Source organism: Chenopodium quinoa, unplaced genomic scaffold (assembly GCF_001683475.1).
Source record: "Chenopodium quinoa cultivar QQ74 unplaced genomic scaffold, ASM168347v1, whole genome shotgun sequence".
Lineage (NCBI taxonomy): Eukaryota > Viridiplantae > Streptophyta > Magnoliopsida > Caryophyllales > Amaranthaceae > Chenopodium > Chenopodium quinoa.
The window spans coordinates 9,345,691-9,373,393 of NW_018745024.1; the positions used below are offsets into that span (position 1 = coordinate 9,345,691).

Consider the following 27,703-nt stretch of genomic DNA (forward strand, 5'->3'; position numbering starts at 1 on the left):
CGTGAAAAATGTCCACTAGGGAATATCAAAAGGGGACGGAGGGAGTATAATATCAAAATAATGTAAGATATTACCAATACACATATACTTGCAATATAGGATTTGTTATATATTCCCTCCATTTTAAAATACTTGCTCCATTTCTCCATGCGCGGAGTTTTAGGAGATTTTGGATAAAGCAATAAAATATAGAGATAGTGGAGTTAGTAGAAGGTAAATTGGAGGAGAAATAATCTAAAAGTGATAAAATTGGGTCTCATTAGTTGAAAGAAATGACTTATATATTATAAAAGCTTTCCAAATAAGGAAATGGAGTAAGTATTTTAAAACATCGACAAAAAGAAATTGGAGCAAGTATTTAAAAACGGAGAAAGTACAAAGATGCAATAATATATCACAACATATTCTCCAAAATTATGGTAAAACTCAAATTTCAATCACAAAATCATCTGTACTAAGTATTACCTGTATAATTGGATTACTTCGTGTTAAATACTGGTTTGGGCTGCACCCGCAAGAGAGAGAGAGAGTCCACATTACAAGATCAAAGGAGGTTCCATAATCCTAAAACCATATGGCGACAGGGGGAGTAGCCCCTTAGCCTTATAAAGTGATTAAAGCTCTCTTTTTCAACCAATGTAGGACACTTACATGTGGAAATACTTGAGAGGTTTATTCTTCAACACCTCGTTTAACGATAAGATCAAATGTATTTAAGAATCAATATTCTCGCCACTCATGGATTCCACATCTTCCAGCAACTCTGCGTGATGGAGCTTAAACTAATTTGATCATCCAAGAAATTATAATAATTGTGACACAGTTCGTTATTGAATGGATTGGGAGATATAAGTTTTAACGTTCGAAGCAATTATGTAGCTTTGGTGTTGATAACGTATTGTGAAATAAGGAGAAAATATAAGAGATGGAAAGAGAATTAATCTGTATATCTTTATTATTTTATATACATATACATACAATGCTAGGGTTTATTTTGGGAATAATAAACCCTAAATCTAGAATGTTCCGGAGAGTACAGGAGTTTATAGACATCCACAAATATTTCATAACAGACGTCTTTTTTTTTAAAAAAATTTATATATATATATATATATATATATATATATATATATATTCTTTTTTTTTTAGGAATGTTTATTACTTCATTTATTTATTTTAAAATATTTACCTCTTGCATTATTATTTTAAAAAAATACTAATAAAATATTTCCCTCATGCATTGAAAACCAAGTTCCAAAATCTTTAATTAATTAATTATCATAAGTCATAATCTATAGTGGACAAGTATCACTAGGTTACAAAATAATTTGTAAAATCTTAACTGGCAAATTAGATACAAAATTGTGGTTCTCTAATACTATTTGCTTTCAAGTACCAACCACAAAATTTTCACCAGTGTTTGTCGAAGCTCTCGTCCTCACAATTTGTTAACATCATATGGACACCCCGTGGGTCACGTGCAGTCTTGCCAAACATACCATCCATTCATTCAACTTACATTTATATAATGTACATAATTTACTTGAATGTTCTTCAATTTGAAATACGAAACAAAATTTTCTTCTAATTCTTTAGTTATTTGCAATGCAATGGTCTTAATCAACTAGTATGTACTTCCTCAAAATGCCTATGTTGGGTTTGAATCCACGAACGTTATATTTGACATCCAGAGTTAAAGACATCTTTAATGTAGGATGTTGTCATGACAAGTGGCGGATCCAGAAATATTCTCATAATATTGCTCGCTCCTTGACTATAGAACCTAGCTTACCCTACTCCAATGAGGGAAGTTTGTGTTACAAGGCGTCGTGTGCTCTCTCATTTTCACCCCTTCGATTTAATTCAACAAAGCATGGATCGAGAAATTTGATGGTTGTTCGAGCAGTTTCGATCCCAGAGAGCGCGGATGGAGGTGCCGAAACCAAATCTAGTAGTCTGGCTCTTCCTTTGCAGCTTGGTGGCATGTTTCTCCTTTGGTATCTTTTGAATATTTACTTCAATATATACAACAAGCAGGTCCATAATCTTTACATTGTCTATAATTTTTATTTTTGGTGAATTCCATAGTCTGATTAAATTGCCCTTCTTTTTTTGTGTGGTGTTTTTAGGTTAATAATCAAAAAAGGGGTGATTTGCATTTTACTCTCTTCTTAATTTTTTTAGTTGTAATATATTGGCTTGATGCGTTTCTGATAATTAATTACTTTAGTGACGTAGATTAGTAACAATAATTGTTATTATAAAAGTACTCGTATACATTTAAAATGACAAATAATTAATCAATATGGTACAAGTGTACAGCTATGAAAATCGAAAAATAAATTATAAATGAAATATTAATTGAAGCTCTAATGTGAGTCATGTTTGCAGGTTCTTAAGGTCTATCCATTCCCTTCAACAATCACAGCATTCCAATTTGGATGTGGGAGTTTGCTTGTTCTTCTTATGTGGGGTTTTAATCTTCATCCAAAACCAAAGATTACCCGTTCACAGGTATATTACAATCAACTAATCAAAGTATTTCTATCTTGTAATTTTATATAGAGAGTAAAATTTAGAGAAGTCATAAATGGGCCTTGGTAATATAATAATAATAATACTCAAATGAAGTTTCATACTAAAGCCAATGATAAATTGGTATTAGGCGAGTAATTTATCGATCTTATTAGTTAGCCACTTGGCCCTTTTACATGTGTGTTGCCTTGCTATAATCTTGCAATGGGGTGTTTGGCAATTGGCTTTTGCGGTTTTGCCTAACTTTTGACTTTTTAGTTTGGTCAAACAACAAAAGAATATGTTTGGTAGCTGGCTTTTTTGTTGACTTTTAAGCTAGTTTTTTCGCCAAAAGACAAAAGCTAATAAGAGTAGCTTTTTCTATTGGCTTTTGGCTTGTTGACTCACTTTATCACTAATAGACAGCTAACAATTATTAATAATTTTACCAAACACTTTTGTAAATAGCCGGCTTAAACAATAACTTAAAAAGCCAACCTATACAGCTAATACTTCCAGCTAGTCAAACAAGCTAACAGTCAACCGCCGATTGCCAAACAGTGAAACAACCCTTATATAAATAGGTCATTACAATTTTGTTGGGATACTTTATCAAGCATATAGCATATCTTCAACTATACTCTCATTTTTCAATTAAGTTATTGGGCCCTCCCTTTATTTGGGTATCGATCATGGGTCAGGGTCATTCATTTTTACATCATCAAAGATCTTCATTTCACCAAACACGAGCCCATATTGGTTTGACCAGATACAAGTTTCATCCTATAACTAATTGATGATTGAAAAAGTAGTCCACTAATCTTATAAGTTCATCATTCTTTCTTCAATTTCTTTAACGTGAGACAACTATATATTCTCAATTCACATGCGGGTTATTTTTACTATAGTATATTTAACAATAGACTAATTTGTTTTTGGTGTATGCATTAATTAAAATAAAGTTTGCAGCAATACTACCATTAGCAATAGCACATGCAATGGGAAATCTTCTAACAAATGTGAGCCTTGGAAAAGTAGCAGTCTCATTCACACACACAATCAAAGCTATGGAGCCCTTCTTCACTGTTCTTCTCTCTGTGCTCTTTCTTGGTGAGGTCAGCTTTATATTAAATGTCCTTAAGTTATAATTACTTGTTAAATTCCAATGTTACTTGTTTAAGTACAATAATTTTAATCAAATTGATTTTTGCTAATTTAAGCTAACTTAAGAATATAATTACAGAGGCCTAATATTTGGGTGGTTTTAACTCTGGTGCCTATTGTTGGTGGAGTGGCATTGGCCTCATTTACGGAGTCTTCTTTCAATTGGTGAGCTTTAAAAAACTTTTTGTAGGATATCACTAATTGACTATACTTGATAGACACATAGTAGGACTCTGTAAGGAAATATTGAGATAAATTAAGACGGTCTCACAGTTATTATGTTGTACTTCCGGGAGCACCATGTTGTTTGTGCTATAGATTCTAACAAATATTATCAAGAAAATATAAACAAAAAAAAAACTAACTATAAACGTCAAAAATTTTGTTCATTTTATGTTGTTTCAAACATATTAGACTTGTTTGGAAAATGGTTATTGGCTGTTTCACTTGGCTTGTTTGGTTGTTTATAATGACTTTTAAAATTGGCTGCTTAAGTTGATTGTTTATAAAAGTGTTTGGTAAATTTAATTGTTGGTTGTTGGCTGTTTATTAGCCAAAAGCCAACAATTACTTTTTTTGACTGTTTGATCACATAAAAAGCCAAAAGCTAGCCAAAAAGTCGTTTACCAAACATGGCCATTGTTCATCATCATGTTATTCTCAAGTCAATGTCATGTTGTTTTTTGTGTAACATCATGTCCGGGAGCATTAAAGGCATGGTCATTCTAGCTACGAGCCCCTAAAAATTTTGTGCCTCATATTCTACCCATGAATATATTCTCAAGTCAAATTGCATACAAATGCTACTAGATTAGTGAACATAACTTGTTTTGAGTAAATGAACTATTGTTCAAAACTAAGAGTGATGAAGAATGAGATTTATGTTGCAAACAGGTTGGGTTTTGGCAGCGCAATGGCTTCTAATCTCACTAATCAATCGCGTAATGTGCTAAGCAAAAAACTGATGGTTAAAGAAGAGGTAAATCACTAAATCATACTCCCTCAATTAGGATGAAGTATGTGACATCTTTTCAATTGAAACATACATTTGATTACATGTATTGTAGTTGATTAAATTAGAAAGTGTGTACATCAACTTTGGATGTAATGTAAGCATATTTTGATGTTGAATATTTACAGGAGGGTTTGGACAACATCAATCTATTCTCAATAATTACTCTCATCTGCTTTGTCTTTTTACTACCAACAGCTATTTTGATAGATGGTGTCAAATTTTCACCTTCATATTTTCAATTAGCTGTAAGTAAGCTACTCAAGTTCGAATTCACTAGATTATCATGTAAATATAATTAGCATGACATGTTTATTATTTGTTTTTTTTTCCTTCTTAATTAGGCAAGTCAAGGGTTAAACGTTAAAGAATTGTGTGTGAGAGCCCTTGTTGCCGGGCTATGTTTCCACACTTATCAACAGGTAAAAACTCGAATACCCTCTTTATATATACGAATTGAAGTATGTTTGTATATTTTACTAACACGAATTTGTACGTGTTGGATGAAAGGTTTCTTACATGATATTAGGAATGGTATCAGCTGTAACACATTCGGTGGGAAATTGCTTGAAGCGAGTTGTAGTTATTGTGTCTTCAGTGATCTTCTTTCAAACACCCATTTCGCCCCTTAACTCTTTTGGTAAGACCATCCTATCGAGTTATTAATTAAATCCACACCATTTTAAAGATAGTTTTTACAATTTTACAGTACAACGTTATTTATACCTTAATCAATCTTAGAAGACATTAAACGATGTACAAAATGATTAAGATTGGTTTATAATTTGCCAATGCAGGAACTGCCTTAGCACTTGCTGGTGTGTTCTTATACACAAGAGTAAAGAGATTGAAACCAAAGTTTAAAGCTACATGATTTGGGCCATTCTTGTATTTCAAAAGCAAAGGGTGTGGATGTCAAAATCAACAAAAGTGCTTTTTTTTTTTTCTTCTTCTTCTTCTCTTCTTTTGGGTAATGTGGGCTGGGCCAGAAACCTATATAAATGTGGTTTTATGTCCATTGTAACATATTCATGTCCACACCCTCTGCTTTTGGACCCTAACAAATGAGTGATTTGTGCTGGTGTGAGGCCCACATTTATAATTTTTTTGTTTTTCCTTTTTGATTTTCTTTGATTTGGTTGAAGACTTGAAGATGTCAACTAGGTTGTAACTTGTAAACGAGATAATCCAACACAAACTACTTTTCTGTAATTTCAGCCAATTTCAGATTTAATTTTCCACATTAAGTTGTAGCATTAGTATATTATGATTCATAAATCAGCCGGTAAGGCTATAACTTATTATGTAGCAAATAAAGTTTACATCATATAGGCTTAAAACAGATAACAAGCGTTTTCTAACATGCAACAAACTAAAGAACTATGAATAGGTTGAACTCTTTGAATAATGTTATGAGCCTATTTACCTTGATAGTTGATATGCTACCAAAAGGGGCAGTACTAACTACATTGAGTGGCTTCCAAGCTAAGCTTGCTAATAAGATGTAAGAGATCATGATGTGCTTCTTCACCAATATCATATCAAGTCAATGCATTGTCATTATAAAAGAGAAAGATGACACATGTTTTGGGTTTTCCCTACCTATAATGATTTTTTTTTTTTTTTAAAAAAAAAAAAGTCTAGCATTCATATATTCATTTTTTAAAAATGTACTACGTATCAGTATCACTTTATTTTACAATATACTTTGTTATTATCTTTAAAAGTAGGATAGAATGATGGATTGATATGAAATTGCTTATGTTGTATCTTTTTATTTAATTACTTTAGTAGTCTCTCTGCCTCTTATTTTTTGCCCCATTTTTCTTTTTAGTCTGTCCCTTTAATTTTATAACCGACATTAATTCAACTACATTTAACTCCACCATTTTTTTCCCTCACCAACATCGACCATTTCAACCCAAAATTAAAAAATTAACTCTAGCCCTTTGAAGCATACTTAAAACAACGAGGATGGAGAATCGCCCATTTATTTAGATGGAAGACCCCATAACATACCAATTAGTTTGTGAATTGTTAAACATCGCCCGCAAATTCCTACATAAAGCCCACAAAATAAGAGTGAAATGACACTTTTGCCCTCATACTAAAAAACACACAATTTCTCTCTCTACTCTCTACTTCCACTTTCTCTCTCTAAATTATTTCCAGAGCTATGTCGAGGCGGCCCGGCAAGGAAGTGGCGGCACCGGCGGTGGGCGGAAGGCGGTTTGCCGGCCAGAAGGTAATTTTTTTAATTTTTGTAATTTTTTTTTAAAAAAAAAACCTCCGGCGACGGTGGGGCGCCAAGGCGAGACGCCATCACCACGGAGGAGGCGCCTAGGCAAGGCGCCCGTACGGTGGTGGCGGCGCCTAGCCCAGACGCCACTACCACGGCAGCGGCGCAGAGGCTAGGCGCCACGGCCGTGGTAGTGGCGTCTGGGCTAGGCGCCGACACCACCGTACGGGCGCCTTGCCTAGGCGCTTCGTTCTTTTTTTTTTTTTTTAAATTTTTTTTTTGTTTTTTTTTAATTTTAAATTTTATTTTCGATTTTTTTTTTTTTTTTTTAAAAAATTTGTTTTTCTTTTTTTTAAATTGTATGTTCCCTTTTTTTTTTATCTTTTGTTTTTTTATTTGTTTTAATTTTATATTTTTTATGTTTATAATTTTATTTCCGTGACTTGTTTATTTGCTTTTGTGTTTATTTTCGACTTTTTTTAATTTGTTTTCGTTATTATGTTTCGTTATTTACTTGGAGTTAGGCATCGCAATTTAGACCTGGTGCGGGGAAGAGTATTGACGTCGTGAGGAGTACGATCTACTCAATGGAGAGCTCGGGGCCCAGACACGTTAGATCCCGTGGTATTTCGGCCTCGGCCCGCAGAGAACGGGTGCACTGTTCTGCGGACGATCAAGATGATGATGATGATGAGGAGGAGGAGGAGGAGGAGGTCGAGGAGGAGGAGGTCGAGGACGAGGATGATGCAGATGAGGATGTCGACGATCAGAGTGGACCATATGATGATTACGGTCCATTCAGTCAGAGACTTGATGATACGTATGAGACGCATAGGGTAGATGTGCGTAAGGGTCGAGATGGTAGGTTTGTTAGTAGATCTGGCACATCATCTGCGTCCACTGTGTCTGCGGGTAGCAGAAAACGGTCGAGGGCCGTTAATGATTCTTGGATGGTGAGGGGTGAGGTGGCCGGGGGACCTATAGACGGGAGTGTGATTCCTAGCTTTTTAGGACACATCGCTACCCGTATTTGGGAGGACCAGGAGAGGGCTTTGGATACAGGCATTTTGAAATGCCAAACCCGGGAAAAGACTTGTAGGTTTTTGTGTAGCTGGGCTGATGCTTGGCCGGAGGAGAGCGAGATGGTCAGGCGATTGAGGGCCACTAGAGTGAGTCACCTTCCTGCCACCATGCACGACAGGATTGACTGGACGCTGATCACGGCTTTCGTTGAGCGATGGCAGCCGGATACGAACTCGTTCCACCTTCCGTTCGGTGAGATGACGATCATGTTGCATGACGTCGAGGCCATCCTTGGGATTCCCGTGGAGGGAAACCGAGCATCTGTCGTCACTGATGCGGATCAGGCAGATTTACTAGCGGAGCTGTTGGCGGTGGATAGGGCTGCGCTGTACACATCGGCACTTGGTGTGTGGGATCACGGCGGCGTTAAGATCGCAGCCGTCTTGCAGCGATGTTTGCACCCTACGGCACGTAGGACGCAGGACACACAGCTGGCTGCATATGTTTTTCTTCTTCTCGGGTGTACCTTGTTTCCGGATAAGAGCGGGAACAAGCTCAGGCCACGCGACATAGTTGACGCGTGTGAGCCCGACAGAGTAGGCCAGTTTTCTTGGGGGTCGGCTACGCTGGCGTATCTGTATCGCCAGTTAGGATTCTCGAGCCGGGCTGATGCAGCAGGTATCACTGGATGTCTGACGTTGTTACAGACCTGGATATACGAGTATTTTCCTGCGTTTCGACCACACCGCGACCCGGTTCCCATTGGTGATGGCCAGCCACGTGCCTGTGCGTGGAGTCCGCGTGTCGAGAAGAAGTCCGTTGACCGCCTGCGCTCCATACGGTTATCGCTTGACAGGATGTCCCCCTTAGAGGTACAGTGATTAAATTATTTCTACTTTTACAATCTGATGCTTTATTTTATGACTGTTACTGATTTTAAATAATGTGCAGGTGAACTGGATGCCTTTCGGCCAGAACCCTAGTAATAGGGTACCCAGGACCCTCTACACTGGACTGATTCAGTATCGCGAGATCGTAGAGGCGTACATGCCGCAGCGCTGTCTTCGCCAGCTTGGATTTGTCCAAGTTGTCCCACCTCCACCGGCATGGCCCAGTAAGGCGGTACGATCTGCGTCGTCGAAGGAGTACGTCGTCCAATGGCCGTCAAACATGATATCCATGTGGGAGCAGTTTCCGATGGTTGCCCGCCTATGGACGGCGGAGCTGCAGCGGCCGCCAAGTGGGGTGACTGCCATGTGTGACCAGCACTACATGGAATGGTACATCCGGCACTCGCACCCGAGGTTGATCAAAGACATCGACGACGCAGATGATGACGATGTGCCACCTGCCACTGCCTCTTATGCGGTACGTCTCATCTTTTATTTGTTGTTCTCTTATTTTAATATATATATGTATAATACGTCGTTTCATGTTTTATGTTTTGTGTAGTGGATGGGCAAGATTATGCAGTTGGGACACCGACTTTTTGAGGAAAGGGACTGCATGACGAGTGCATCAGGCAGAGCTGTTATTGACGATCTGGAACGGACCCTTGAGCAGTGGCAGTGGGCCCCACTTTGTATGCTATCAGCTCATGGTTGTGATATCCCCATTTGCCGTAACCCTTCACTTCCCAACCGTCACGCCTTTGATGTTGTCGAACCTTAACTCGGAACTGACACCCACAACCTTTCCGCTTTGAGTCAAACCGAATCGCTTTACTGAAATCTCGTTCTTCTCTTTTGCGATAACGGTCGCATCTCAAAATGCGATCCATTCTACCATCCCGTTGAGATTTATGAGTTGCTACTACTAAACAAAAGCCTGATCTAATTGCAACCTGTTTTGCCCAATCAATCGCTTGTTGAGCATCTTCGAACAGGCCATCATGTACAAAAATCCCACTGTAATCATTTCCGTCTCCACCATAATCCTGTAACAATAACATATAACGTATAAATATAATTACATCAAGATTAAATTAACAAAAACAAACAAAAAAAAAAAAAGGGATTAAATTAAAAAAAAAAAAAAAAAAAAAAAATATTCCCCTACTGGCGCCTGGCCAGGACGCCGGAGCCACGGCCGGGGCGCCTGGTCAGGACGCCGCCGCCATGGTGGCGGCGTCCTGGCCAGGACGCCGGAGCCACGGCCGGGGCGTCCTGGCCACGCGCCACTACTATGGTCGAGGCTTCTCCACCAGGCGCCGTGACCACGGTGGCGGCGTCCTGGCTAGGCGCCACAACCACGGCATGGCCTTTTGGCTAGGCGCCAGCCACCATTTCGTCCTTACGATGCGTTACGAACCTCGTTTTCCGATGACGACGGCGATTCTCCGGTGATCCTCGGCGATCCGGTGCTGCTCCACATTTTTTTAGTGCGAAAAATTTATCTTCCGTTAAAATTATAAAAAGGGCAAATTTGTCAAAAAATTATAAAATGTGGGCTTTATGTAGAGATTTGCGGGCGATGAATAACAAGTCCCATTAGTTTCCCATAACATGACACTTTAGCTCACTAGCTAGGAAGATCTCTTTAAAGTTTGATTAGGTTCCTATAAACTTAATCTCCAAGTAAATAGCTCTACTTATATTCACATTATATATACATTTTAAAAATAACTCTTTAAACTTAAAACTTTTTGTGTTGCCTTTTCAATTTCTTTTTCAAGACCCTTTCAAGTATATGACATTGTCTATAAACTTTTGTGTTGCCTTTTCAATTCCTTTTTTCAAAAAGGAAGGCACGATTGCAAAAGATTAGTCTAATTCCAACTAAAATTTCCAAAGTATATTAGTGCTAAGAAGCCTAATTAATTAAACCAATCTTCCAAAAAGCAAGATTCATTTAATATAATCCTTTATAATTAAAGTTGGAACAACAAAAAGGTTAGAAATGGGGGCGTGTTTCTCAGATGTAAAAGGCGGTCAACAAGCAATTGGTGGGATGGTTCATGCAAATGATAATGCAAACAATGAAGGAATTAATGAAGCTGTTGATTATTTGTACAAAGCTACTGGTTTTCAGCCCCTTTTTACCCACATTGAGGTCATATCTCTAATCTACATTAATGTTTTTATCAATGCATGGTTTTTTTACCCATTATCTTGGTTAGTAATGTTATTCGCTTTATTATCTATGGTCCGTTTGGTAGACAATAATCAATTTTGGTAAACTATGGGGTTAGAAGAATACGTATTGTTGTCTATCCCTTTAATTTTTAAAAATGTACACCCTTACCTTTAAGGCTTTAAGCTAAAGTGAAGACGAAATCGATTGGGGCTTCGAGTCTGTCAAGGTGGACACAAGCAGGGTCGATGAAAATAATTTATCTACTTTGATAGTTGATGTCTAGCAATTGACTGGTGCTTTAAAACAAGTAATGATGGCTCAATATTTATGAAGGCATACAAGATACAACACAACATAAGTTTTTTTGTGGTGCAAACAACATGACCTAAGCTGTGAAACTTTGATTCTTATTCGGATAGAGTATTTTTAGAATTAAATTATTATTATTTTTCATTGATAGTTGATATCTAGATTAGATTATTGCCAATAACATACATCCTTTGTTTGAAATAGTTTCTTTGTTTTAAAATTGCATTTGGCATAATTTTGTCATATTTTGAAATAGACATTGAGACTATTCCTATAACATTTAGCATAATAATATTTATACTAGTATATGTATACATAAATAAAGGCAAGTCAAAGTTAGCATTGGAATAGTTCACAAAAACAAATTGAAGTGGTAGAAATTATTCTTATACCTTGTCTTAGAACCCTCATGGATGATGAAATAGACAACAGTTAAAGAAGAGCAAAAAACCAGTTACAAAGTTAGAAATTTAAGTCAATGTAAGTCAATTTCTTTACTTCTTTTTTTAAAAGTCAGTTTCATAATAGTTGTACAATTAGCTCATTGCTGATTATGCCGAGTAACGTAAGCATGTGTACGTTATAATATAAGCTTATGTATACGTTAGCATCTATTGAATTTTACTTGCTTTGACCTATTATTTTTCTGCAATGCTACCAAGTACGGAAGACTTTGTTAAGACTTGAAATGTGATTTATGAATATCATGAAATTGTAATTAGTTAATGGTTCGGGTGATGCCCTGTGTAGACTGTAGCTATGTCATTGTTTATAATTTGATCTTAAATGTTCATGGAAAATGATAAATATACCATATGTATAAGAAACCAAATAAGAAAATATGAGTACATCTTATTAAGGATTTTAAACATTAATTATACTGATCCGTGTAATCTTTTGTCAACAAAATTTCACTTTATTTCATTTTAGGTTGTTAATTATATAATGCTTATATATCCCACATCATTAAAATTTGAGATTAATTAATTGAGCATTAAACTTTCGCAATATAAAGTATCACTTTATTTTTCCAATTAAATTGTAGCCATTATGGTTCAAGTTTTGATAATAACGTTTCTTCTTCTTAAATAAGTTCAACTGATGCTCCTTGCATTTTCTAATAAAAGTCTCATTTGTTCAATCTATTCTTATTTGTGAGTGATAAATTCAATTTTTAAAAAAACAACACTAAGGCCTTGTTTGGCAAATGGCAGTTGGCTGGTTCACTTGTCTTATTTGACCAGTTGGAATGTTTGGCTATTTATAATGACTTTTGAAATTGGTTGTTTAAGCTAGTTGTTTATAAAAGTGTTTGGTAAATTAATTGTTGATTGTTGGCTGTTTATTAGATAATATGTGGGCCAACAAGCCAACAAAAAAAGCTACTCAAAGCAGTTTTTTCATTTTGGCTTAAAAGCCAGCTTTTTCGCTTATTAAAAAGCCAATTACCAAACACCTTTTTTGACTGTTTGACCATATAAAAAAGCCAAAAGTTAACCAAACACCTTTTTTGACTGTTTGACCATATAAATATTCCAGAGTATACTTTACAAGAATATAACGAGTATCTACAAATATTTCATAACAGATCGAGAATAGTGAGGTTCCTCATACTATAAAAAGGATAAAAAGGGGGGTTTTTAATTTGGAATTTGGTTGATTTTGTGGTGAAATATGGTTAAGCAAATTTTTGTTTAGAATCATTCATTTACATAATCAATGAAATTTGTCATAATAAGTTGGCTATTTCAATAGCGTATTAGCTATCTTCCTTTCTAGGTAAGATTATATGACTGTAAAAAACTGACCCATTCTTAGCGTGTGCAAAAGAAGTTTGGCTATTTCAGATGTAACAAACTAACAACCTGTTGTCCGAAATAATGCCAAATGGCCAGTGAATTGGTGATAAATATTTACTCCGTATATTATTATATTATATGCAAAAATTATGAAACTCACTCACTAAATTTTAAATCTAATTTGGTGCAATTAGTTGTGGATTTACTTGAAATTATAAGGTCAAATTCTCTCAATTGTAGATACTTAGGCCCTGTTTGATTCACTTTAATTTTGCTGAACTGAAATTATTTTTACTGAACTGAACTTATTTTTACTGAACTGAACTTAATTTTACTGAATTTAAATTATTTTTACTGAACTAAAATTATTTTTTTACTGATTTTCTATTATAATTCTTCTTTAAGAAAACTGAATTTTACTGAACTGAAATTAATTTTACTGAACTGAAATTAATTTTACTAAACTGAACTTATTTTTACTGAACTGAAATTATTTGTTACTTAATATTTTTTTAAGGTGAAAAGAACATGGCCTTAGAGGTGAAGATTTTACTATTTTAGCATCTTACTCAGTTACTCGTAATCTTTTCCCTCACTTCTTAAGTTCTAAGTTACGCATATTGCTCTGTCCGATTCCTTCTTTTTTTTCTTGGGTTATAAATGGAGTATTTATATTACCACCATTTAAGTTAATCACAAAAAAGTTAATCACAAGAGTTATTTTTTATTTTATTTTTTTTTTGTAATCAAATTTACATTCATATACTTCCTCCATTCTTTTTACTTGATCCACTTTGATTTTTACACTATTTATCATTCCTCATTTGACCGTATTTTATGAATAATTTGTAACGAATATCATATTCATGTTGAATCTTTTTTAATTCGTCTTAATAAGTACTGTACTATTGAGTACTGTAATATATATTTATAATTTTTACTTATCGAGAATTAAAGTTATTGATCATTAAAGTTTTGCATTGACAAACGTGATAAAGAAAACAGGTTAAATAAAAAAGAACAAAGAAAATATGACTTTTACTACTGTTACAATAATGGAGTAATAATTCATATATGTATTATGTACTTGTTCTACATGTGAAGTTAACCTAAAATGGAGGTTGGTGTCCTATGAATATAGTTATATAATTAACATGACTTTTGCACTTAAAATAATATTGACTTATGAAGTAAACATATTTATAAGAAGAAGAGAAAAAACTACTCCCTCCGTTTTTAAATACTTGATCCATTTCTCCACGCGCGGAATTTTAGGAGAAATTGGAGAAAGTATTAAAATATAGAGGTAGTGGGGTAGTTGAGAAAATAAAAAATTGTAAAAAGCAAAAGTAGTGGAAGAATAGGAGGAGATAGAGTATTATGTTGGGTCCACTAAGTATGAAAAATGAATTAAATATTGTAAAAGCTTTCAATAAAAGGAAATGAACCAAGTATTTAAAAACGGAGGGAGTAATTAAGTACTTCATCCATATGTTATTTTTTTTATCTTATTTGGCTTTTTATGGTGTTCAAGATATGTTTTTATGGTGTTCAAGATGTGTTCAAGATATGCATAAAAACGATAAAAATTTGATATTAATAAAATATAAGTTTTATTACATACAATTTCCAAAAACAAATTCTAAATATAAGAAGTATTACAATTTTAACAAGATCTCATATACTTTCTCCGTTTTTATTTACTTGCAACACATGGTCTTTTAGAACACATTTTGAGAAAGATATTAGACTACTTTAACGAATAAATTAATTCACGAAATTAAGGGACGAAGGAAGTTCATAATAAAGACTATCTTTTAGGTATCAACTACACGTTATCTTGAAGATAAAGTATTTTGACTAATTCTAAAAATCTTTAATGAAATTTCCATCTCAAGATTTTTATACACATCGTACCTTTAAGCTTTAACTCTCTTACGTGTACGCCACACACACAAAATAAAATAAAAAATAAAAAACCTTTAACCCTTGGAAATTGAGAGATTTTATAACATAGATTGAGTACATAAATTTCCACAAAAACTTTGTAATGAAAAAGCAGCTTTTATTCTTTCTCTGAAATATCATACTCGTATAGGGGTGAAAGTTCGGCATTCGGTTTAGATTACACCCCAAACCGAATCCAAACCGAATTATTTCGGTTTCGGATTTTTGAAACCGAATCCAAACCGAATTTGGATTCAATCCAATCCAATCCAAACCGAAATAATTCGGTTTTGAGAATTAAATCCAATCCAAACCGAATTTTTATGGGCTGCTGTATTGGGCCTTAAAATCTGGGCTTTTTATTGGGCATATAATTTTGGGCCTTTTAAAGGCCTAAATTTTGTACCTGTTCCTGAACAAAATTAAAGCATAAATTTTAACATACAACTTTCACAAGTCACAACCATATGCCATACTGCCATAGTAACTAAATTGTCCAGCCATACTGCCATAGTAATTAAATACACTTACACATTGTCCACATTGAGACATAAGAACTTAACAAGTCTTAAAACTATCAAAACAGTCCACATGATGAATTGATAATAAAACAGACAAACAGTCCACAAATGAACTAGTTCAACCAACAGGGCAGCTTCATTCTTAGGCTCTTGGCAGAAACTTCAAGTCTTCAATCAATAAGGCAGCTTCATTCTTGGCAGCTAACTCTCAATCAAGCTCAACCAAGTCCGGGTTTTGACCACCAATTGTCATATTCCTCAAGTCTAATAACATTAAAAAAAAATAAACAAGTTACATAATATATATGAAATAATGAAAAAAAATAACATGATAATTGTTGTTTTATGTTACCTTCTTCAAGATCTTCAACTTCTTGTAAACACTCTTCTATATTAGGAAAGGGAGAAGAACGTAGCCAATTTTGAGCACAAACAAGTCCTTCAACGACCCTTAGAGTTAAGGAGCTCCTAAATGGGTCTAGAACCCTACCACCAGTGTTGAATGCACTCTCAGAGGCTACTGTTGAGATAGGGACAGCAAGTATATCACGGGCCATTCTTCCAATTGTTGGAAACCTAGCACTATTAAACTTCCACCACCCCAAAATATCAAAATTTTCACATTCCTCCTCCGTTTCCTCTTCTAAATAGTTGTCTAACTCAATTTTTGCTTCTCCATCTTTCTCACACTTATGTTTCTTATACTTACTCTTCAATACCTGAAGCTTCTTTTGTTTGGGAGAAAATTGGGAACTGTCCATACTTGAGGACACTTCCTCCCTAATCACATCACCAGAAGAACCATGATACTCCTCATACAATGCATTCAAAGACTCTTTCAAATTATTCACCAAAACAAATGCATGCTTAGAATCATAAATTTCAATTAACATCCACTCAACATAATCTAACTTATAACGAGGATCAAGCACAACAGCAATAAAAATCAACATGTTCATTTTCTCCGGATCATCCCAATATTTGTCATATTTCTCCTTCATTTTAGTAGCCATAAGACACATCTCCACATCATCATTTGTCATCAAATCTTTCAAAAGGACAGCAACACTCACCAATTCATGGAAAAATAAATTGGAAGTCACATGCAAAGACCCAGAGACACGCAACGTAAGATCATAAAAGACTTGTAAAAATTCAGAAAACCTTCTGACTGTTTCCCAATCCTCAGAAGTAGGGCAGCCCTTCCCCTCCCTCTCATTTAACTCAATCACATAATGAGGGTCCTCCTCAGAGTACCTCTCAAAAGCATACTCAAACACCAAAGCAGCATCCAACATTAAAAAGATGGAATTCCACCTAGTAGACACATCAAGGCACAACAACTTTTTAGAGTTGATTTTTTCTTCCACAACACATTTTTTAAACCTTACCAACCTAGAAGGGGATTGTTTGATGAATCTTACAGCTTGTCTCACACGAGTAATAGACTCATTAACAATTTTCAAGCCATCAGACACAACCAAATTCACAATATGAGCAACACAACGCATATGAAGGAACCGACCCTTAAGAACCCCAGCTTTCCAACCATTTATTTTCCTTCTCATATATCCTATTGCGGTATCATTTCAGCTAGCATTATCAACAGTTATGCAAAATACTTTCTCAAGTTCCCAATCAAGCAAACATTTCTCAATTTCTTTCCCAATTTCCTCCCCCTTATGACTTGATATAGGACAAAAATTCAGAATACGTTTTTGCAAATTCCAGTCATTATCAACAAAGTGAACAGTCAAGCACATGTAATTAATTTGCTGAATAGATGTCCATGTATCGGTTGTTAATGAAACCCTTGAGTTACACTTTTTTAATACCAATTTCAGCTTTCTTTTTGAGTTAAAAAAGTTTCATAACAATCTTTAGCCACAGTAATTCTGGAAGGGACATGAAATCTAGGCTCCATTACATTACAAAATTGTTTAAAGCCTACTCCCTCAACAAACTTAAAAGGCAATTCATCAACTATAACCATCTCAGATAAAGCTTTTCTAATTACAGTTGGATCATATTTCACATAAGACAATCCACTAGTACAACCACTTTCAATTTTATTGCTTTTGAAAGACAACAAACTTTGTTTTGATTCTTTAGGAGTATTATAGGGGTACTTACGGCATCTATTTATATGAGCCCACAATGGACTAGTGCCATTTCTCTTTGTACCACACTTGTATCTCATACCACAGTACTTGCAACGTGCTTCCATTCCAGTGTGTGTTTCTTCCTTGATAAAGTGCTCCCAAACCTCGGAACGATCCTTCATTCTCTTCCTCTTGGGTTTGGATTTTTCATTGTCAGATTCATGCTCCTCAATAGGGACATTCCCTTCAACATTATCCATATTTGTGGACATTCTGATAATCTGATTTAAAACAGAAAAAAGAACTCACTCAATAACCAACAATTTTTATGCAAATCTATGAAAAACAATCAATCTATCAAAAAGAAAACATGCAGTTCGAGCATAATACTATAATAGAACAACATATATTCTGAACTCTGAAGGAATATCAGCAATTCGAGCATAATACAATTCGAGCATAATAACTATTCAAAGAAAACAATCTATCACCAATTCGAAAATAACAAAGAAAACATGCAATTTGAGCAGGAAAAGAGAAGTGCAAGTGAAATATGAAATTCAAAATAACAAAGAAAACATGCAATTCGAGCAGGAAAAGAGAAGTGAAATATGAAATATTGAAATTAAAGCATACCGGAACACTCGAACAGGTGGTCAGCGGCGGCCGGCGTTGGAACACTCGAACGGAACACAGGTGGTAAGTAGGAAAGCAGGAAAGCAGGAAGTAGTGAGGTGGTGGATTGGTGGTGGTGGACGAACGGAGTGAGGTGGTGAGAGGGAGAGATGAGGGAAAATCTAGGGTTTTAGTGAGGGAAAGAGAAACGGCTAACTGAAACTCTGAAAGGGAAAAGGGAAAAGAGGGAAATTATTTAGGGTTTGGGTATATATATGTAGGAAAATGGGCTGAGATAATTGGGCTTATAAATTTCGGTTCGGTGTTCGGTTTTCGGTTTTAAAATCCCAAAACCGAATCCAAACCGATATAATTCGGTTTTCATTTTCTCAAACCGATCCAAACCGAAAACCGAACAAAACCGAACCAAATTGCTTATTCGGTTCGGTTTGGTTCGGTTTTCGGTTTTTATCCAAACTACTTTCACCCCTATACTCGTACTTGCAACATTATTTTTTATTTCGATTCATAAACTTGTATAGGTGTATAGTTGTACACTTGTACTCTGTAATTTACATGTAAAAGTAGTTAGCATTTAATCATGTATTATTATTGTATTAATGTATGCAACTAAGCATGATTATTTGACAAACATAATTAAGAAACCCTCAACAGAAGGCAACGCGTGGTAATTTCATCTATATTTTAATAAAAAAAAAGTCTTAATATAGAATTTATTTTAATTTTTTAAAATTCAGTCTTCTTTATAAATTTTCCAAAACTAACAACTGCAATTTCCGTAAAACTTCCTCGATCACATAATATAAATCCTCCGATACTTTTTTCATGAAAGTTATAAAACCTAGTGAATAACGCTTCTATTTGAGTTGATAGTTGAATACTTATAATTTACCAGAAATTAAAAGGGTTTTTATAATTTGTTGAATAATAATAAATTACGAGTATAAAAATTAAGAAGAGATTGAATGGGAGGTTGTTTTTCGGATGTGAGTGGTGGAATGGCGGCGGTTGGTGGGCCCATGCCAATGGCGGCGGTCGGAGATGGACACAATGATGCAGTCGATTACTTCTACAAACTTAAGGGTTATCAACCTTTGTTTACTCAAATTGAGGTTTGATTTTTATTATCTTTAATTTAATTAATTTTTTAATTAACTTAGTCAAATGAATAAATAATTATAAACCCATTAATTTTTTTACTGTGATTTTAGCTGATATGTATTTTATTTTCTGGGGTACTGTTTCTTGTTGTGGCGGCTGATGAATTTTGTTGTGGGATAATATTGTCAAATTGAAGGGACCCAGTTTGGAGTATACTAGGTTTTCTTGGGTTTGAAAGTTGTAATCTTTATTAGTAATCTTGTTAGGGTTCTTCATACGAAAGTATTTTAATGATTTTATACAAGTATAAAGTTTTTCTTTTTGAAATGTTTGGAATTGACTGTTGGAGGAATGGAATCTGATTTTTAAATTTGGAAGTGGGAATTGGATTATTTTAGCCCACCAAACCTTTGAATTGAATTGAAGGAGTTGAGAACCTATCGAACCCTTTGAGCCCCCATATCTTAAATTGGAGATGAGAATCGAACCCTTTTAACCCCGATATTTTAAATTGGAGATGAGAATCGAACCTTTGAACCCCGATATTTTAAATTGGAGATGAGAATCGAACCACTCGACCCGAGATGGAGACTCGATCATTGGGCTCTGACATGATTCTTTTAGTATGTATGTACGGGGTATTAAAACAACATTGTCTTATGTTATGGATCATATGAATCAATCTTTTTATTGAATTTGAACTTTTGGACCTTTGGATAAATTTATTGTCCTGTGGATAAACACACATGAAAAAGAAAGGATTTTTTTGGTTAAACCAAGCAAGCAAACAAAAGGAAACCCTCATGTCAAAATCAATGTCTTCTATGTATGGGAGCTCGTTGAACAGAGTATCTTGATGAAGATTATTGAGAATAAAATAAACTATGCTGTTGATGTGACATGTAAAAACCTAGGTGTAATATGCACATCAGATCTCACAGTATGGATAGCTTTCAAAGCAGCCATCTTCATGACACTTAATAGTCAAGGGCATGAACTGTGGCAATTTGTTACATGTTTAGGCATTCAAGCTCCTGTAATTTGTTCTACATACAATCCATGAACTTGGAGGTCATTTTCAGATAATTATTTCCAACTTTCCATAGCATAAGAGTATATTCAAAATGTTATATTCTATTTATCAGAGACTAGTCAATGGCGAATGTTGTTTTCGTGTCATGAAGGAAAGAAAGGATCAATTCATGGTGGTCTATCTTTTATTTTGATTTTATTTTTGTATTCCAACTAATTAACTTGGTAGGCTGGCTATGCTATCAACCTGGCAGTTGTGGTGTAAAGTTTCATTATTTGTTTTGGTGATGTGGAACTTATTAAGCACTTGGGTGTGTCAATCACTTAATCGTGTATAAAGAATTCAAATATAGAAGACCTTGTTTATGGTCAATGTAAATTTATTGTATGATTTCATATTATGGAGTAAACAGGAATATTATTCCCTTGCTAACACTTGTAGGAGGAAACAAACAAAACTATAGTACACTTGTTGGAGGAAAAAAACATACAAAACATATTATTCCCTTGCTAACACTTGTAGGAGGAAAAAAACCTAAGACCCCATCCACCCCTTTTTTCTCCTACTCTACTATAGTATGTTTTGCATGGCCACATTTGTAGGATTATCTAAGGGTTTTTTTTTTTTTTTTTTTTTTTTTTTTTTTTTTGTTATTATTATTTTTTAAAATTTTTAAAATCATTTTTATATATATAGTGGAAAGGATCATCTTAATTTATTAAAAGGAGTTGCACTATGTTGAGATTCCCATGAACATTTGTGCATCTATGCATAGAGCACAAATAATAGTAAGTGGTACTCATAGCTTATTAAATTAACTTGTTTATTTTGTAAGGGTATCTCTTATAAGACGTAACTGTTATAAATAAAATGTTATACTGAAGCTTTAAATTTACATATTCTTTGTTTCAATAATGTTTTATCTGCTTGTTGTTCATTGGATCTTGAAAATAATTAAAATGGAGTTGTTAGCTCTCACATCTTACTAGATAGGTGTATGAGAGAGCTTCCCATGCTATAAAGTTGTATGGTTTTTGATAGCTGCTGGGTATGAAATTCTTATAGAAGGGCAATGCAATTGGAATATAATTTCATTATAGTATTGATGTGCCTGTTAAAGTAGTTTGATGCGTTTATGTATTTTTGTTGGTCAGAAATAAGTCAAATAACTCTTTCAAGATTTTAGATAGGAAAAAAAGAGGTTCAATATGGTATTAAGTCTAACTCAGTCGGCTGTATGAAAGGAATTCACAGGCTTGGTTGATTGAGGAAGGGTTCTTAAAACCATAAATCTTGAGCTGGGACTGTATAATTTCCTTAATGCATGGCTTTAGGAGTCCAAGCTAGCTACTTTCTGCTAGTTTAGGTTTAGCAAGAGGCTTAATTTAGCATTTTCGGCATCTTGGTGAAATTTCGAGCAACCTAAAATTGCAAACAATGACATTTGAACTTGCCTTTTCTTTTGCTTTGAATTTCTGGGTTAACCCATGCAACAAGGGCATAAGCAACTAGGCCTAAGTTATAGGGAGGTAAAATTTTCTGAGTTAAATATGAAAACATGTTGGAACAACATGGCATGAATAATTTTAAGAAAACTTTCACATTCACAACAAGAATCAGAGAAGATTAATGAAGTAAATACATATTTAATTTTTTATGAAAAGTTTGTTTTATTGCGGTTCCCGTGTTTGTTATTATTGTTCATGCTCCATTTTTTTTGTAGTAAAAGGTTATGCTCTTCCACTTTTTTCTACTCTATTCTCTCTAATTGTAGATATGCCCATCCTCTCTCCCCCCCCCCCCTTTTCTCTTCTAAGTTTGTTTTTAGGAGATACCTAACTTGCTTCTTGCACATCATCCTCTTCATAATTTCATACATTTAAAATTGTAAAATATGGGATAGCCGCAAGACCAATTTCTCAGTGTACCATGGTGCTGTGACCCTTGTGCGGTATGTACTTTGAGGTAGTAAGACAATTTGTGTTGTAATTGGGAGAATAGTAAAAAGAGTATAATGGAAATGTTCATGAGTAAAGTTCTACAAACATTACTTGAAAGATGTTATGTACAATTAGAACTACATTTGCAAATTGTTTTGATCTATGATGAGCCATGTTTCTGTCTTCATCTTGTGCAAATATTTAACCTCCTTTGTGGATTAATTATTTGATTTTCATGGCCTTAGCTAGATGCCTAGATGTAGAATCCTTGTTTTCATGTAGAATTTTGATAGTTTGCTGGTGTTCTAGGTCTTCTTTGAGGACTAAACATGCTGCTCTTTTGTTCTGCAGTTATCCCTGTCTGCTTCAAAGCTACTTGATCGTGATATCGTTTCAAAGGTACACTTTCCCATATTAATTGGCAGTAGTCAGAGCCTATGTCACATTTAATTTGATTTAAGCTGAATGAACAGCTTGATAGTGAGCGGTTGGTGTTGGGTTGCTAGTTGCATTTCTGCATAAGTGCGTATGCAATTGTTATTTTGAAGTTGCTGAGCTATCTTGATACTTCAGCTTGTCACCTTGTTCATTAACAGAAACAATTATTATGGCAATCATTGAAACAGTGCAAATTGCACCAGTAGATTTCTAAAATTAATTGCATTAAAGAGCTTACCATGGGGAAAGAAATAACGTTTTTCATTGCTTGATACTCTTAACTGATAATTCGTAGATATGACACCAAATTATATATATATCACCTTCTTAAAATCACTCACATAAACGATTTGGCTCAATGCAGAGTGATCCAATGGCTGTAATTTACATGAAGAAGCGGGATGGAACTCTTGAGGAAATTGGTCGTACAGAGGTTATCTCAAACAATTTGAATCCTGTCTGGATTGGGAAAATACCTATTGCCTACCATTTTGAGACTGTTCAGCCACTGGTGTAAGCACCTTTCTTTTGAGTTTTGACATTAAACAAGCTCTTATAAAAGTACTTAATCATAATTCATTCACCAGTAGGACCTCAGACAACTTTAGTCTGATCCATTTATATATTGTTCTTTGTTACTAACAGGTTTCATGTATATGATGTTGATACAAGATATCACAATTTACCTGTGAAGGTATAGTTTTTTGCTTCATGTCTCTGACTCTGCTATTTTTTTTTAAGTTACATGTTTCTGCCTTCAGGTTCTCATTAGACAAATTGCAATTATTTGTTTCAGTCACTCAGGCTACAGGATCAGGATTTTCTTGGAGAAGCAAATTGTGTCCTATCAGAGGTACTTTAGTTGGATCTTAGAAGCTGAGTTACTTGCACACTATTTTTTTTGTGCATCATACATGAGCGTTGCAAATTGGTTATTAGAGGTTGAGTATCTATGTAAGATGTGTTATAATGTTTGCTTATTTTATATCCTCTTTGGCAGATATTTACCAAACGTGATAAGACTTTGACTCTAAAGCTGAACAACAAAATTAAGAAAACTGCAGGCATTTTAAATGTTCATGCAGAAGAGAGTGTTGCATCAAAAAGTGCTGCAGAGATTGTATTCCGTTGCACGAATCTGGATAACAAGGATTTGTTGTCTAAAAGTGTATGTAAACTTTGTGTCGCTTTGATGGTTGATTTTTTTGGTTTTTACTTGTGTTTTTTGTTGTCACTAACCCTCACCCCTTGCTTATAGGATCCTTTTCTGCGTATATCTCGGAAAGTTGAGACTGGAAATGCTGTTCCAATCTGCAAGACAGAGGTTGTTAACAACAACCTAAATCCTGTATGGAGACCACTTTATCTGAACACACAACATTTTGTAAGCAAGGTAAGCTTATCTCCTTCTATTCTATGCTTATGTAATTCACAGGAGCAAATTATGTGGCGTAAAAGGAGTTGATGTTGCTAGATATAATTAATATTCTTGTGTCTCATTTATTAATTCTGTTGCAGGATAACCCTTTGATTATCGAGTGTTTTGATTTTAACAGCAATGGAAATCATACTTTTATTGGGTAATTATCCTTACTATTTTCTGTATCTCCTTTCTTCCGTACTTTCCTTTGCTTTTGTGGCCTATTTGTGATGGATTACTAAGAAAAGTATACACTTTGAACAGCAAACTTCAAACATCAGTAGCAGCCTTAGAAAATCTGCAAAAAGAAAAGACTGGTATCAACTTTGTCAAGCCACACAACGGTCGTGAAAAGGTGCTTTGTAATGAGCAATAATTGGATTCCATGGACTCTACCCCCTTTTTTGTATCTTCTAATTATTTAAATCTATGGGTGATGATCATGTAGGTTCTTAAGGGTCGGTTATTTGTAGATACATATCGTGAAAAGCAGCTGTACAGCTTTCTAGATTACATTTCTAGTGGTTTTGAGCTCAACTTCATGGTTGCTGTTGATTTTACTGGTACGTAAATTCCATTGATGCTTTATAGGTGCATAAGTCATTGATTTTAACTCTACAATCCTTGTGGTTATGCTCTTCTTTGTATTTGTACAGCTTCAAATGGAAATCCTAGAAGCCCTGAGTCCTTGCACTACATTGATCCCTCTGGCCGATTGAACGCTTATCAGCAAGTAAGGCTTCATTGTTCTAGATCTGAGTTTTATTAAAACCTAAAATCTCATGGAAATAATGTAGTCGTGATACACTGAACACACTTTCTTATCTTGACTTGAGCCTAGTACTAGTTACTATAGACCTTATTCACCATTGGATTTCTTTCAGGCTATAATGGAGGTTGGGGAGGTTTTACAGTTTTACGATTCAGACAGACGTTACTCTGCATGGGGTTTTGGAGGAAAGACAATGGATGGCAGTGTCTCCCATTGCTTTAACTTGAGTCCAAGCTCGTACAATAGTGAGGTAATATGATGCATCCATCTTACTCCTCCTCTCTCCCTGACTCTACCCTTCTTCTTTTGCTGTCATTTTTTTAGCAGCTTATTCACATAGATTGAGATGCAGAGTCATGCATTAAACAATTTAAATATCCATATTGACCATCATCTTTCCATATGTTAATCTTACTATGGTTTAAGATTTGATTATGTACTCACTATTTAGTAATCAGTATTCACCATTTTGAAGTAAAAGGAGTAAAGATAAAAACTTGAGACTGAACTTCGGCACTACAATTTTATCTGTATTTCCAACTCTTGCTCTTCTAGATTCATAGCAATGATGTTTAAGGTGTTATAATCAAAGAAATTTTTCCATATGATCATAATTTACTAAGTTTTGTGTTTTTATTCTTTTTTTTTTTTAATCCTGATTTTGTGATAAATATATGGTGAATGGGCCTTAGCTTGAAGCAAAACTTGGTCTAGAAGTTTTTTTCTTCAACTAAGATGTGAATTTAAATGTATCTTGACATCTCATGCAGGTTGAAGGAGTTGAAGGAATTATGGCCGCTTATAATTCTGCTCTTCAAACCGTTGCACTTTCCGGACCTACTTTATTTGGTAAAGTAGTTCACAGAGCTGCAGAAATCGCTGGCCAGTCCCTCGAACAGACTAAGAGCAAGTATTATGTACTGTTAATCATCACGGTAAGTACGTCTTATAAGATTGCAGTTGTGTTCTATTACGCTGTCTGTCATTAATTTTAATCGCATTGCTCTGCTGTTTTTCTTTCAGGATGGAGTTCTCTCAGATTCCCAAGAAAGTATAGATGCGTTGGTGAGGGCATCTGACTTACCGTTATCCGTCCTTATTGTCGGGGTGGGTGGTGCTGATTTTACACAGATGGAGGTAAGCTATTGTAATTAGCAAAAATATTCTCATTGTTGCATGCACTTGACGAGGTGTGTGGGCAGGATGATACAGGATTGTTATACTGATGCCTTGAGACTTATGTAAAGTGTGTAACTGTGGATGAACATCTGATGTGAAGTGGGGATGGAGGGTGTATGATAACGAAAGCTTTGTTTTTCTGAGTGTTTGGCCTTGAATCATTACATGGTAACTTAAATTGATATTTACATCGTAACAGATACTTGATGCTGATAAAGGGCATCGGTTGGAGAGCTCTACAGGTCGTATAGCAACTCGAGACATTGTTCAATTTGTTCCAATGCGTGATGTTCAAGGTTTGTTATAATCTTATTCACATTGAACAGATTTGTAATCTTTGTATTTTCACCATTTCGCTTTATGTATAATTGTATATCAAAATAACTTTCTAAGTTCACTAATTTAATTTAATATGGTTGTGTTGTTTTCTCGTGTGCAGCAGGGCAAAAACCCATGGTTGAAGCGCTCTTGGAAGAGTTACCCGGGCAATTTCTGTCTTACATGCGTAGTAGAGACATCAAGCCATTAATGTGAACATTGTAAAGACGTTCCCTCAAGTGCCCATTTTATCGACCATGCCATTTAGCTTCAAACAAAGATGATGTTTGCTGGATTAGTTTAATGATGGGTAACAAGTACATTTATATGGGCATAGGCTTTGGTAGTTTTTGCAGGGTGCAAACTGTATATATATAAATATCTGCTTAGGTTTTTAGTGGTTGTTACTCGTTTGAGCCTTCGAGGTATTCATTGGTTTGTTGATGAGATGGTGATAGAGAATATTCTACATACAATCTCTACCATTTGGTCATTGGTTTGTTTATGGGAGGTGTTAGTTTCATAATTCCTTTATTCTTTGATACCTACTGTATATTACGAAGTATTGTCTCTAATATAAGATGCTTGAATTTTTCCTACTATATGGCCAGTTTGATTTGAGACTTTGAGCAATTAATTGCAAATTTTGGTCAATATACCTATTTTTGCAAAGCCATCTATTTTGTCTTGCCTCAAAAGCTTACTCATGATATTTTCATTAACTCTTAGGTTAGAACTAAAAAATGTATGCTCCTCACATTTGTTCAAGTATTATACACCTACGTTAAAATATTTATATTCTCTCCGTTTCATAATGTTAGTCTTATATGAAATCAATCACATAAAACAAGAAAATAAATATATTTGGAATCTAACATTAAAGTACAACATAATTCATAATTAGGTTACCTTAACTTTTTTAATTTTTTATTGGAAAATGCTATACATAGCCCTTAAGGCTACATATAAGCATTTAATTTACTCTTGAAAATTGTTAAAAATTTAGAAATTCATGACAAAAATACACTAATTACACCGATTTGCGCGTGTTTTTTGTCATGAATTCCTAACTTTATACATTTTTCAAGAGTAAATTTAATGCTTAAGTATAGCCCTAAGGGCTATGTATAGCATTACCCTTTTTTATTAGGAAATCACAAG

The 27,703-nt window shown here is 34.8% G+C and overlaps 3 protein-coding genes across 7 annotated transcripts; 2 read left to right on the top strand and 1 right to left on the bottom strand.

Moving 5' to 3' along the window:
- The first annotated feature begins 1,526 nt into the window (after positions 1-1,526).
- On the top strand, positions 1,527-5,931 carry LOC110708551 (phosphoenolpyruvate/phosphate translocator 2, chloroplastic-like). The gene is made up of 9 exons (XM_021886711.1): positions 1,527-2,037; positions 2,392-2,514; positions 3,477-3,629; positions 3,758-3,843; positions 4,573-4,657; positions 4,819-4,938; positions 5,035-5,112; positions 5,201-5,330; positions 5,488-5,931. The coding sequence occupies exons 1-9, from the start codon at positions 1,630-1,632 to the stop codon at positions 5,562-5,564; spliced, it is 1,260 nt and encodes a 419-aa protein (XP_021742403.1). The 5' UTR covers positions 1,527-1,629; the 3' UTR covers positions 5,565-5,931.
- Positions 5,932-10,652: 4,721 nt separating this feature from the next.
- On the top strand, positions 10,653-27,175 carry LOC110708552 (protein BONZAI 3-like). Of its 4 annotated transcripts, XM_021886715.1 has the most exons (17): positions 10,656-10,941; positions 19,389-19,453; positions 22,767-22,814; positions 23,218-23,366; positions 23,499-23,547; positions 23,650-23,706; positions 23,854-24,021; positions 24,112-24,246; positions 24,372-24,433; positions 24,538-24,628; positions 24,722-24,836; positions 24,930-25,006; positions 25,158-25,295; positions 25,816-25,980; positions 26,069-26,182; positions 26,424-26,520; positions 26,664-27,175. In XM_021886715.1, exons 1-17 carry the CDS (start codon positions 10,851-10,853, stop codon positions 26,756-26,758), a joined length of 1,716 nt encoding a protein of 571 aa, XP_021742407.1. In that variant the 5' UTR covers positions 10,656-10,850; the 3' UTR covers positions 26,759-27,175. The 4 variants fall into 4 exon arrangements, with proteins under 4 accessions (XP_021742405.1, XP_021742407.1, XP_021742404.1 ...); XM_021886713.1 differs by lacking the exon at positions 19,389-19,453 and having other exon boundaries at positions 10,653-11,003; positions 26,667-27,175; XM_021886712.1 differs by lacking the exon at positions 19,389-19,453 and having other exon boundaries at positions 10,656-11,003.
- On the bottom strand, positions 15,531-18,479 carry LOC110708553 (zinc finger BED domain-containing protein RICESLEEPER 2-like). 2 transcript variants are annotated; one of them, XM_021886717.1, is made up of 3 exons: positions 18,342-18,479; positions 15,956-17,986; positions 15,531-15,867 (listed from the first exon to the last, which is right to left on the bottom strand). In XM_021886717.1, the coding sequence occupies exons 2-3, from the start codon at positions 17,169-17,171 to the stop codon at positions 15,812-15,814; spliced, it is 1,272 nt and encodes a 423-aa protein (XP_021742409.1). In that variant the 5' UTR covers positions 17,172-17,986; positions 18,342-18,479; the 3' UTR covers positions 15,531-15,811. The 2 variants fall into 2 exon arrangements, with proteins under 2 accessions (XP_021742409.1, XP_021742408.1); XM_021886716.1 differs by having other exon boundaries at positions 15,531-17,986.
- Positions 27,176-27,703: the final 528 nt, after the last annotated feature.

Coding starts and splice junctions, on each gene's coding strand:
- LOC110708551 (XM_021886711.1), top strand. CDS start 1,630: ATGTACTTCCTCAAAATGCCTATGTTGGGTTTGAATCCACGAACGTTA. Junction 2,038..2,391: donor TCAATATATACAACAAGCAG/GTCCATAATCTT, acceptor TCATGTTTGCAG/GTTCTTAAGGTCTATCCATT. Junction 3,844..4,572: donor ACGGAGTCTTCTTTCAATTG/GTGAGCTTTAAA, acceptor TGTTGCAAACAG/GTTGGGTTTTGGCAGCGCAA.
- LOC110708552 (XM_021886715.1), top strand. CDS start 10,851: ATGGGGGCGTGTTTCTCAGATGTAAAAGGCGGTCAACAAGCAATTGGT. Junction 24,247..24,371: donor CACAACATTTTGTAAGCAAG/GTAAGCTTATCT, acceptor ATTCTGTTGCAG/GATAACCCTTTGATTATCGA. Junction 24,434..24,537: donor GGAAATCATACTTTTATTGG/GTAATTATCCTT, acceptor CACTTTGAACAG/CAAACTTCAAACATCAGTAG.
- LOC110708553 (XM_021886716.1), bottom strand. CDS start 17,171: ATGAGAAGGAAAATAAATGGTTGGAAAGCTGGGGTTCTTAAGGGTCGG.